The following is a 13441-nucleotide window of genomic DNA, read 5'->3' as shown; positions in this document are numbered from 1 at the left end:
AATTTACAACTAATCTCCCGCACATAATGTATTGTGAATCGTCGATTCGAATCGCCGTGTATTTTACAAATACAATACGTACCGAGAATGCCGAAAAAATACCTACACAAAGACCGAGATTCCGAAAAAAATACCTAATCCGTATCTTACAAATACATTTAAGCCAAAATACGCAAAATGCACGTGTAAAAAAACTAGTTGATAAGCATATATTTAATGTAAGTATTTTACCTCACCGTCTCTTAAACATGCCCAACATCAAGTAGTTAATCGATGGCTTTTGGTTCACTGCTCTCCGCTAAACATTCTCGGGACGGACTTCCGGCTTTAACCATTAAATTAGGGTCAACATTTGCAAAAAGACTATATATCCACACTTGCATAGCAAAAGGGAAACCCCGTAGACAATAAACCGCTTTCGGCTTGTCCATCTTGTGGTGAATACTCTTAATCAAATCATCGAATGCTTCCTTACCCCAAGTATATTCATTGTACTGTTCACTCTCCACCAAGTCAAAATGATGTCTTGGGACTGTGACGTTCCTCTTTTCACTTGAAAGTATGTAATTATGAATGAAATACAGGATAGCAATCTTTACAAGATCTTCATCCTGCGTTATCACCAACACCCCAATCCTTGTCTTCAAAGCACTTATTTAAAGTCATCTTTAAAACACTATTACCGTAACCACCGAAATATTGATCCAACAACTGTTACAGACCTCGTCGAAAACAATTTCATCCCCGTAACACTTCAAACCAAAGAATTAAAGCAAATTCAAAAAGACCGAATGTCAATTCCGTCCCATTAATATCGATAACAAACGCATCGCTATTACTACGCTTCAATTCCCTAACCATAAAACACCTAAATAACTGACCCTGCACCTCGGTATCAACTTGCATCTGCATATATTTTCCACAAACAGTCTTGGAAAATAGCTTGAATTGTCTATCGGTCGGGCTTTTTTCCTTCAACTCATCCTTAATGTTATTGTTCATATATGAAGCATAACGTATTGGTTGAGTGGGGGACGTTTAACCAAGAATTTGAGGCCTCGAAAGTTTGAATAATGGCAACACACGAGATACAAAAATACATGCGAATGCTATCCCATATGAAGTGTTCGTATCAATAAATATACGCAAACAAAAACACAAGCCATTAAGATGTTTAGATGACAAAAGTTGAACAAATACACCTTTATCCGAATCATACATATGCTCGCTTTTTAAAACATACATAACCAGTTCTTAATTTGAACAATTGCACAAATGTAAGGAATTACAAATACATGATACATAGTTTGATATTTTGATAACACCCATATGAAGTGTATGTTTTATATACACAATATTTCAAAACACAACAAAAATAAATACGAATGCTATCCCCTCTATTAATGAAATGTTCAGATCAATAAATACATGCAAAAACACAGTTATTAAGATGTTTAGCCGACAAAAGTTGAACAAATACCCCTTTTATTTGACATTTACACATGCCTTTTATTAAAACATACATAACCTCGTTATTAAAATTGAAAAAATACATAAATGCGAGGAATTACAAATACATGATACATAGTTTTATATGTTGATAACAAAAAATGGTTAGTGAAATACATGACACAGACGTATGTTTCATATACAAAACTAATTCAAACAATACAAAAATACATACGAATGCTATCCCCTCTATTAATGAAATGTTCGCATCAATAAATACATGCAACTATACTTACGGATGCGGTCAAAAATACATGAATCATTAACCGAATTTGAGCAACATGTACAATATAATTTTATTCACAAAATATATATATATATAATCAATGAAAAAATACCCGCTTGTTCATCGTTAATTGTTGTTCTCCGACATCTCGTCTACAACATTTTTCCCTTTGCTACTATAAGCAACATCGGATGTTTTTCTCCTTTCGTGCCCGTATCAAAATCAATTTTTTTTTCCAAATTAACGGTTGAAGGATTTCGATTCGGAAGGATCATGGATTTTCTTAGATCTCCTTTCAAGAACAAGTTTCTCAAACAGGTCGCATCAACATCATGTTGTTGCCCGAGAAATACCCAAATCAAACGAAGGGGAATCTAAATTTTGAAGAGTATGTGGGATACCTCTTGTAACCGTACCGGACGTGCTTTCATCCGCCATTAATTGATGATTTTCACTACTCAAAATGGGGAAACCCTAAGCATTGAAAGTTATAATTTTTGAAAACATCAAGAATATAGAATTAAGTTGACTAAAATACACAAAAAATGAAAAACTTACACAAATACACAGCCACCACGAATTAAGACAAAGAAATGTAGTGGAATCGTGCTTGATGGTAATGGATAGATTCGATGAGAAAAAAAGGCTAAAATTAATGGAAAGGGAGAGAGAAACTAAAGTATATTACGTGCGTTTCAAAAATGGGAAGATGAGATAGTGTTTCACCCTTATTTACGGTATTTGTGAACCGATAAGTGGAAGTTACTTGTTGTATCTATAATGGGTAATTTAGAAAATTAATTAGCTATTATTATTAATTTTAATAAAAGGTAGTTATTAACATTAAATAGGTAGTAAAAGTAGCTATAACAAGTAAATTTTCCTTAAATTTTTTGGTTGGCTCATTTGGAATCGCTAGATTATGTTAATTTGGAAGAAAAATCAGATAATTATGCAACCAAAAAACAAAAAAATTAGCTTAGCATAAAACGAACAACAGAAAAATCATATTCTAGGATAATAGTAGAAAACGCACTAGGTAGCCACTTTTAGAACCCCTATTTAAACTTTAACCAAAAAAAGTTATTTAAAATTTAGTCAGATTTTGCAATTACGTCATTTCTCTTCATCCTCTTTCAAATTCTTGTGTCTAAACGTTTGAACTTTCAGAATGTAAGCTTCTTGACGAATGAATCAAGGGTCATTTGCACTTTTGTCCCTATTTTGTGCTAGTCATTAATTTTTATCCCTCAAGGCAAACAATTTTTTCAGTGAGGCATAAATTTATATGTTCGCATCATAATTTCCCATAAGTTATTTCCTGCACCCTTAAAGAACTTATGCGCCGCTAAGATATATGTTTGATTTTGAAGGACAAAAATTAAAGACCACCCCATTTGAAGGCCAAACCGTGCAATTTCTTCATGAATCAAATGATATGTCTGCGGACTTGAACTATTAAGCAAAAAACATGGGCTGGGAAATACTACAGCCCACTAACGTTTAATCTTGTTTCTATAGATTCCTAAGGAATCCATAGAAAACGGCCCTTTCTTGAACATTCACTGTCCAATCTTTAGGAGTCCCTCTAAACAAAATATTCAAGGCCCAACCAAACAAAATGATATCTGATATGGTCCAATTCGTTAATCCAATCTTTAATCTGCTTTAACTGGGTCATTTGAACTTTTGTCCGAATTTTGCGTTGGTCTTTAATTTTTGTCTCTCATCACAAATACTTCATCTGACTTTCATTTTTAGTCCATTTAAAAAAGAATGCTTCTTTATTTTTTTGACAACTCTTTATTTCCAACTTTCTATGCACGCTTAAGACTATAAGATTAAACGCCGTTTTGGTACATTCTACACATCTTTTGACCTTAAAGAACTTATGTACCACCGGTCAATAGACATAAGTTCGATTGCTAAAGGACAAAAGTTAAAGATCAACCCATCTGAAGGGAAAAAATTTAAAGGCCATCCCATTTGGAGGACTTAATAAGTTGATTTTTCATTGCTTCGGTTAAAGATCAATGAAAAATCGACTTAATAAAAGATCACCAAATTAATCAACTTAGTCGGTTTTTTCAAAGGTTAGAACCAATTCAAATCAATTAAGTCGATTTTTGATTGCTTCGGTTTCTGTCGGTTTTGTCGGGTTTTTTGGTTTCTTTGGTTTTCTGTCGGTTTTTATTTAAATATATGACAATATATGTCCAAGCACATATTAAATTGACTATTTTCTAGCATAACACTACCAAATCAATTATTCCTATTTGAGAAAAGAAAGAAATATAAACCTAATCAAGTTATATATGTACTTTCTCCAAAAATTTGTATGCATCATCTAAGAATTTATCCATTTCCAAGGAACATAAAAAAAAAAAAAAACTCTTACAATGAATTTGTTTTGTCCAATAAATTAAAGATCTAGTTAATTATGATATATCAAGATATGTATCTTGATGAATAAAGGGCTCAAAAACAAGTTATTTTGAACAAGAAATAGATTCTTAGAATTATCAAAGTAAAAATAACAAATCAAATTAGAAAATAAATACAAAAATTGGATTACTACAAAGGCAAAAACATAGACTATGAATCAAGAGTGCAAAATATTAATATCGTAGAATTTCAATTTTTTTCTATAAAAGTAGACACACACACACACATATGCATCTATAATTTTTAGAATGATATTTATATTGTCGGTTTGGTTCTGTTATTTTTTGCTTAAAATCAAAATCAAATCAAATTTTATCAGTTTATAAAATGAAAATCCAAAATCAAATCAAATCAAAACAAAGGGAAAATTGTCGTTATAAATGATTTAGCATATCACAGAATGCTAAGTTATAATTTCGTCAAATATTAATGGATCATTTTCGTCAGACATACCAAATATCCGCTTAAACTGTTCTGCCAAGAATATTTACCATAGTTTAAAGGGAAAATTAGTTCCAAGTCATTTTCTTGGTTTAAGTAAAAATTGAGCGTGGTGAATGAGCATTGGTTTAGTAGAATAACTTTCCACTTTTAAGGTTGAATTAGCCGAAATGCATGTACGGTATTCCAAACACCACCATCATAATTAAAAAAAATTCACCGTCAACTTTAAAGTTAAATGTTCGATTTATCAGGAGGTAAGAATAGTGGTTTAACCTTAGTGAAAACATGAAATAAAAGATTGATCCAAACAGGATGATGAGAGAGGGAGGGAAATGATTCTTTTCTTAGAATGATGGTATTACAATCGTGATTGATGACGATGAGCTTATGCGGCTTAAAGGTAGGATTTGTATGCTAAATAGGAGTGATTTGGGGGCACATATACTTGAGGGGGAACATAGCTCATGGTATTTGGTATTGTCCCGGGGTTATAAACACGTATCAAAACTTAGAAATAGTATTTTTCGTGGAAAAAGATATATATATATATATATATATAACATAATTGATCATGTATCGCAATATTTGAACTACCAAGAAGGGGTCGTTTGGTAGCTGGTCAGGAGTAAGTTATTCATGTATTAAAATCCTGCATAAGAAATACTGTGTTTGATAGCTAGTTATGAGTGAGTTATTCATGTATAAAATTAGTACGGTATTTGGTTTGCAATTTAGAAACCTGCATAACTAATAGTACATGCATAAGTCATGCGAGGAATTTATGTATTATTTTATGCATGGTAAAATTTGGAATAACTAATATATGAATAAACTAATGCATGCATAACTAATACCTACATAAAATAATATATAGATTCCCTCATAAATAATTCATGTATTACGAATATCTGCATAACTCGATCCAGCTACCAAACGACTCCTAAATATATATATATGAGCACCAGAGACCAAGAGTTTTGACTCTGAACATGCTCATTTCCAAGTAAAGGTGGTAAAGGCTCAACTTACCTCTCATTTTAAAAACTTGATGTGTACTTTAATTATTTCATTGAGTATCAATTACCTCTCCTTTTTTTTTTTTTAAATTATTTCATTGAGTATCAACTACCTCTCATCAACAAAGAGAGAATGTGAGCGAATGTCAAATCACACTCAAAAAAATGATAGCATGCGCGAGTGTCTAGCCCAATAAACCATACCTTTGGAATCCTAGAATTGGACAATTAAATTTTGAGTATCTTTCATGTGGATCTATAAAGCAAGTCTAGTTGTGGACTCGTGGCTTAGTAGATATGATTATATAGACTATAGTATAATATATATCATGCTCATCATCATATTTTCATAAGGCATTTTAGTACTATATTTGTGACATTTTTTGTATCTCACTATTGTACTACCACAATCCCTTTTTAATATAACTGCCAACCCACCATTGAAACACTAGACTCCCATGCATCATTGTCTTCTACTTTTTTCTCATCATGCCATTGACTTTTATGAGTGAAACTCATATCTAATTGCTTTTCCCTTAATGAATAACTAAGCAAAAGCCTAAAAGGAATTTTATCTTTGATTCACCAATTATAAATGTGCATTGATTCTTTTGACATCTTGAAGAAAGCACCTCCTTTTGGACAAAGATTATGTGTTCCTTTTGCATAAGTTAGGTCAAACATTTTGAAAATTTTGGGGCTTAAAACTCTAATTAATTGATTAGCATATTCAAGGGATAAGCTTTTGGCTAATTTTCTTTCAACCTATCAATGGCATTAGAGGTGTCTAATTTTCCAATATAGCTAATATTTCATTATTAAGGGATCTTAGCATTTTTTGCCAGCCGGCTAAAAAATTCACCCACCTAACCTTAATAGCTCGTGTGTAATCGTCGTCGGTCTATACTCAATATTTAAGGAATTTTATCTTTGATTAACCAATTGTTATGAATAAATATTAAGGCTATAATTAAATTGATATTAAAATTATTTAAAATTTAAATAAAAAAAAAAAACTGAATAGCTATGCTTTCAAAGCGCATACTCGTCAAACTTGGAAGCTTACTTTTTATATTTTACTTATCATTTTATATGCAATTATCGGATATCATATAATAGAACTCAGCCAAAAGTAGTCATGCTTTATTAATTATGCTGTGTAAGTATAATGAAGTTAGGAATTATATAACTCCATATTCTTTAATTTTATGAACAATCAACCATTGACCAAATATAATGATTCAGCTTGCCACTAGATTCTTTTCCATTTATGCCTTGACATAGCTGAGATTGGAGAAGATAAATATGAAAGGCAATGAAAGAAAGGCAACTTGTATAAGTGGTGCATCTTAATTACGTATTTTCCAATTAATTCCCTCCACTATTTTTAATGGCAGAGATGCACTGTATTTTCTAGCTACTTTATTATTAATGATAGTGAATAGGAGTACGATGATATATTGATATTAGTATATCTTCAAAAGTTACACGCTAATGATAAGTCATAGTACCAAATGTTCTTAAATTATACTACCAAATAATAATTACTTTCTGAAGCAACCACGTCAATTTTCTACATGTGCTTTAATTTCACGATTTTTATTCATGAGTAGTATAACTTTAAAGGGTAGACATTCTTTAGATATTCCCATCACCCTCCTCCCTTTTATATTCTTCGTTGTTGTTTGGATTTATATTTTCTTCTGTGAAGCAAGGTTATCTATATAATAATTATTCCCTTGTAGAAAATAGGGTATATTTTGTAACTGTGTATTAGTTATCCATAAAAACAAAAGAAAGAAAAAAGAAGAGAGAAGTTCCGCCAGACAGGGCGCATATTTTCTGGTTAGTATGTGACAAGAACAAGATTCTTGTTTTTCGCATAAAGGTGAAACCAATTTGTCCTAATATTAAATTATTACGGAAATGATATTTTCTTTTCACTTTTTGCTCTAGTAGTTTATATGCAAATTTTGCATAAATGTTGTTTTGACAGTTTTGCATAGCTGTTCTTTTTTTCTTTTTAAAGTTTTTGTCGAATGTTCGGTATCCACTTTGAGACCCAACTAATCTGAATTCGAGCCGCATAAGTTCCATTAAAATTAAAGGGAACGCGCTCCCTATCAATTTGTTTTCCATTTCAAAGCTCAAACTCGAAACTCCGGTGAAAGAATACTATCCAACCCACCGGCCACCACAGCTAAAGTTATATATGTGTGCAACAATTAGCTATATCTTCACGTTATAAAAATTGTGCATATTTTTATTTTCACAATAGGTTACACACACCCCTCAAGTAATTAGTCATCAACTTATAATAACTAAATGGTAACTAAATAACGCATTTGTGATTATAGAGTGTAAAATCTTATTGCATCACATCATTGTACAATCAATCGATCAAATATGGTTAATACTGAAAGCATAATTGTATGATCATTACATTAAATTAAAGGGAACAAAACATAACTGTGCAAATTTTAAAACTATTTACAATTTCTTAGCAGAGTTACTTTATTTATATTTCTATCTTTTTATCCTCGTATCCCATCACAATCCCCTCCGAAAATCAGGTATTTCTTTTCCAAAACTTTCGTGCAGTTCCTTAGTTTATGCTCAACATGAATCTTATCTTTTCTCTTTCTTTCAAAATATGATTTTGTCCGCTAGCATAAACCATGTTTTTATTGGTAATGGTAATTTTACCATTTGCTCTCTTCTCTTAGCCTTCTGCCTTTAATTATATATATTGTTTTCCTTATTATTATTGTTACTATTAGACTTATAATATTACTAGTATAATTAATAATATTAATTATTATACTCATAATATTATAAGTATAATTAGTAATAGATATAATTATGCTCATCATGTATATAATTAATGTTTAATTATACTCAGAATATTATTTGTATAATTATAATATACTAATAATATTATGAGTATAATTATTATATTACTAATTATACTATAATATTACCATTATAATTATTGGTACAATTAATAGTATACATTATTATACTCCTAATATTATTGGATATATTTATGAGTATAATTAGTAATATATATAATTATGCTCATTATGTTTTAATTAAGGGTTCAAAATATAAAAGTAAAGCTTTTGTTAAGAAAAACTTTGGTTTTGAAAATAAGAAAAATTACATTTCAACTGTTAGCAATAGATCAACCTAGATAAAATATGAATTAAAAGTACATTCAGAATTGAGATATATGTCTTTCATCTTCTTCTATGCGTCTCTAAAGCCAGAAAAACATGAGGGTGAATTGGTTGAAGATTGATGAAGAAGAAGCCAGAAATAGTGAGAAGAGATAAGTGAGAAAAATGGGGGTATATCATTTAAAGAAGACAGAGAAACAATAAAAGAGCAAGAGAATAAAATTAAATCCCTAATTTACTAGGATTATTAACTGTAGCCATTTATCTTAAAATGCTGAAAAAGTTTAAAAATATGCTATTTTTTATATATATTAAAAATTATGTTAATTATGTTTATAAATCTATAAGCCTGACCCATGGTGTAAATTTCTCTTAAATTGAATGTATAGTCAGATCTTACGATAATAATGTGGACAAAGAAATTTATATGATCCTGTTGTTTATACGTAACAACCCAACATAATATGTGTTTGCATTTTAACTTTTACCATGGAGTATTAGTCTTGCCTTATTTTATCACATAATTATGATAAATAATTATAAAAATAATGACAAATGAAAGATCCTTAATTCCTCATCTACGCTTCCACAGTAAAATATACAGTAGCAAAAGAAAACAACATTATTAGGGTCCTAAAAACTTTGGCCAAACAAGATTATAACTTATGCATGCCTAATTTCTTTTCATGAGAGATCCATTTATACAAAATCTTAAGTAAATGGACGTCGAATATCACTGCATGCACAATTTCTTTTAACAAAAGATGAAGGTCTTCACATACTTTGCTTAATTAATATACATTCACCCTCAATATAAGAAACTGCAGCTGGTGAATAAATTACTAAAAAACACACACAGAAGGAAAAAACAAAATTAGAAACTGAAATTTTTCCTAAGGAAATTAAATTCAAGCAGAAATCATTTTGGGATTTTCAAATTGAAGATTTCCTTTGATGATATCTCCCCCATTAACATCACTTACATCCCAAAGTTCCTTCATATAATATTCAAATTTCTTCACAACATTTTCTGGCAATGAAACCAATACTCGAACACCATCAGTTTCACCCACTGACGGTAAAAACAAGCAGTAAATATCACTTGTTAAAGGTCCCATTTGTATTGGCTTCCCTTCACCAAAATTTACTTCCTCCAAGCTCAATCTTGACCACTGTGAAATTACCAAACTAGCCGATAAATCCGTGTTTACTGTTTTATCCTCTAACAAATCGACTATTGATTTTACCGTGTCATTTGTTAATTCGGATTTAGCATGTTGCACTAATTTTACTGTGTCTTGTAAATTACCATTCACCACTTGCTTAACTGGTGCCTCGGCGCAACCCAGCACGAATCCATTCCCATAATACCCTTCTGGTAATTCCGGTTTTACCGTCTTCCTAACGTTCACGGAAAATAGGAGTTTCACGTTAATTGAGGACGGTAAATCCAAGGATTTTACCCAACAACGCCACGTGTGAGATGCTAGGACTTCAAAGCTAGTGGATTTTACCGAGGGAGAATATTGTCTTTTCAGGTGAAGAATCTGGGATTGTGAAAAGGTAATAGAAGCAGGGGAAATTGGTTGGGATTGTAAAAATTTAAGAAGATTAAGGCCAAATTGGGGATTTTGATCATCAAGGGGTATTTTCGTAAATGCTCGATGTACTGAGGTTTTTTGTGGTGGATCACGGGGTTTTAACACGTGGCGAGAGTGGAACGGTTTGATTGGTAAATTACTGGTGGGTTCCTTAGTAAAGTGGGCCCAGGCATGTAAAAATTGAGCTGTGCCAATGCCATCACATAGGCAATGGTTGAACGCGATGCAGAGGATCATACCTCCACAACGGAGATTTGTTACCTGTAATGGGAAACCAAAGTGGTTAGGAAGGGTACTTTCGTCATTTAACCAAAAATGACGCGAAAAACAGAGAGCAGAAAAGCCCCAACTTAAAACAAAGTGAAAGGAACAAAAAGGAGAAAGCTAATACGAAAGAGGCATAGGGTCACTTTAAGTCATTTTCCAAGGTGGATCCAAGGGTTTATCCATTCAATTCTTTGCTTTGCTACTTTTTTTTTTAATTTTTAAATATATATAAATTTCTTGATGTAGTTTGAATATATGGTACCAAAGGCAGAGCTAGAATTTGAGGTTTGTGTGTTCCGAATTCAAACTCTCTAAGTTATTGGATTTGAAATTACTATTTTATACATATTACATAAATTTTTTAAGACAAATACAAGGTGTGAACAAAAGATTGTTGGTTCGGCCGAACCTATCTTCAACATTGTGGCTCTGCCACTGTATGGTACAATGTAATTCTTCGATGAAGAATGTTAGGACGAACTTCTTGTGCTCACTGACTTCGCCTCTTTCTAGTAGACATCGAAAGAAGTTATATATACTTATATTTTTTAAATATTGCTACTTCAAATATGAATGTCTTATATTGTTACTTCACATATGTACCCTAGCAATGCTACTTCTAATATGAATGTCTTGCTATATCCAGCTAGTCATCTTTCATATGTCTTGCCGTGGCGGAGCTACAGTTTTGATTACTGGTTAAGCAAAATACAGTAGCTTTAATCCAAATTTTATACATTTGTTTTAAGAAAATTTATTTATTATGTATAAATATTTTATTCAGAATTTTCTAGAATCCAGTATCTACAACTCAAAATTCTAGTTTGCCTCATAATTTATATTGTCTTGGACACGTTAATCTCCGATGCCGTAAAAAATATTCGATAGTAGTACCCTCGTTTAAGATATTAATTTAGGTACACTTGTTAAGTTGAGCATCAAAATATATTAATTTAAGCGCATGAGGGGCTATATATATATTTCACTTTTTCCTTGTTACTATTAGTTGAATATACAAAGAGCTTTGCAATATTCAGTTATTAATCAAATCAAAGCATCATGCATGTTACCTTTGTGTTAATGTTAATGGTAAGAGAAGAGAATGTGACATGATGATGAAAAGGGAACCATACATGCTGTCTTGGGAACATCAGACATCCCCAAGAAAGTCCTATTCAAAAACAAAGTTCATCTAGAATTCTATAATTAGCCATATTTACCTTAATTGGCAAATTGAGAGGATGTTATCAGTCAGTAGCACATATTCCTAATGTTACCTCTTTTAATTTAAGTAATGTTCACTGGTTGTAAAGAATGTAAACTCTAACTAGCTATATATGTTGGACCATGTAACTCTATCAGGATATTTCAAGAAATAAAGGACAAAAAAATTCTAACTTATATACACAGATAGAGTGCAAAAAAAACAATAGAATCTGCTGGTGTGCTTGATTTCTGCTCGCGGGAATAGAAAGAAGAGTGAAAAGTTGTCAAAAAATAATAATTTGTGTATTTTGTAAATAATTACTTGTAATTATATCTTTAAAGCGACCTGACAATCAATGTATAAAAGTTAAATTCAGAGCAAAAATAGATCGAGTATGTAATATAGGAACTAACCTGCACAACTAGAGGGGGAATATCCAAGAAACTTTGAGCTTCAACCTTATACAACAATTTCCTCCAAGATTTATCAGGCTTATTAGAAACTACAAGAAGTTCATTAGCAGTTAAATCCAAGACTGCTTCAGCAAAAATAGCACCTTCTCCATTACAATCCACTTGAAGCTTATGATCATTTTCAGGGCATGCTCTTAATCTCCCTGCTAAAGGGTAATAATCAACCAAAACCCTTGATAGAGAATATTTAAGTTTTTCCAAATTTATGGACTTAGTAAAAAGATAAAGATACTTGATGGAAAATCTAAGGAACTTTTGATCATCAAGATTTGATAAATAGAGGGTGTGATTTGGTGTTGGGCTAATGGGAGTTATGAAAATAGGCTCTTTTGAATAAACACAATCTGGGAGATCCATAGAGCCTAACATGTTCTTTTTTTTTTTTTTTTTTTTTTTTAGTAAAGGAGAGGAAGTTTTAATGGAAAGACAAAGGTTTTGGAGAAGAACTAAAGGATATATGGAGCTTTATAAAATGGATTATAGTTAAAGATCTAATGGTTGGATATGGTTGTTGGGTGGGGTGGGGGAAAGTACCATGTGAGAGATTCCTTCCCAAAGAGTAAGACTACAAAATAAAGGGATTGGGCTCCTCTCCATTTCCCTTCTCTCCATTTTCCCCAAGTTCTATCGTGGATTAGAGACACATGGCATGGGTTAGAATTAATGGCTAAGATTTAATTGACTAAAACAAGGCCCTAACCATGATTACATAATTAATAACTTATCCATAATTATATTAGAATAATTTTCTCTCTCTTCCTATTTACTTTTCCTACCCAGTAAAATATCTTTTTTGATTTATCCGATTATTTTTTGCCACTTAATTTTTTCCCCTAATAGACCCAATATTCAATTGGTGATATTTTCCATTTTTTCAATTATGATGCTTACTAATTTACATAATATAAACCCCATTATTCAATTGGTAATTGTATATTTTCGAAAGATTTGTCTATATTCTGGAAAATATCACCATTAAAGATTTGTCATGATTGTAAAAAAAGATGGAATATTACAATAGGAAGAGAGAGAAAATTATTCTAATATAATTATGGAAAAGTTATTAATTATGTA

The 13441-nt window shown here is 31.4% G+C and overlaps 1 protein-coding gene across 1 annotated transcript; it reads right to left on the bottom strand.

The window, feature by feature from the left end:
* Window positions 1-9552: 9552 nt before the first annotated feature.
* Window positions 9553-12939, bottom strand: LOC132033188 (alcohol acyltransferase 9). Its single transcript, XM_059423081.1, has 2 exons — window positions 12308-12939; window positions 9553-10681 (listed from the first exon to the last, which is right to left on the bottom strand). The coding sequence occupies exons 1-2, from the start codon at window positions 12734-12736 to the stop codon at window positions 9728-9730; spliced, it is 1383 nt and encodes a 460-aa protein (XP_059279064.1). The 5' UTR covers window positions 12737-12939; the 3' UTR covers window positions 9553-9727.
* Window positions 12940-13441: the final 502 nt, after the last annotated feature.

The sequence above is a fragment of the Lycium ferocissimum genome, chromosome 10 (assembly GCF_029784015.1).
Source record: "Lycium ferocissimum isolate CSIRO_LF1 chromosome 10, AGI_CSIRO_Lferr_CH_V1, whole genome shotgun sequence".
NCBI lineage: Eukaryota > Viridiplantae > Streptophyta > Magnoliopsida > Solanales > Solanaceae > Lycium > Lycium ferocissimum.
This window is presented reverse-complemented; position numbering and strand designations above follow the sequence as displayed.

Coding starts and splice junctions, on each gene's coding strand:
- LOC132033188 (XM_059423081.1), bottom strand. CDS start 12,736: ATGTTAGGCTCTATGGATCTCCCAGATTGTGTTTATTCAAAAGAGCCT. Junction 10,682..12,307: donor TTCCCCCTCTAGTTGTGCAG/GTTAGTTCCTAT, acceptor TTCCCATTACAG/GTAACAAATCTCCGTTGTGG.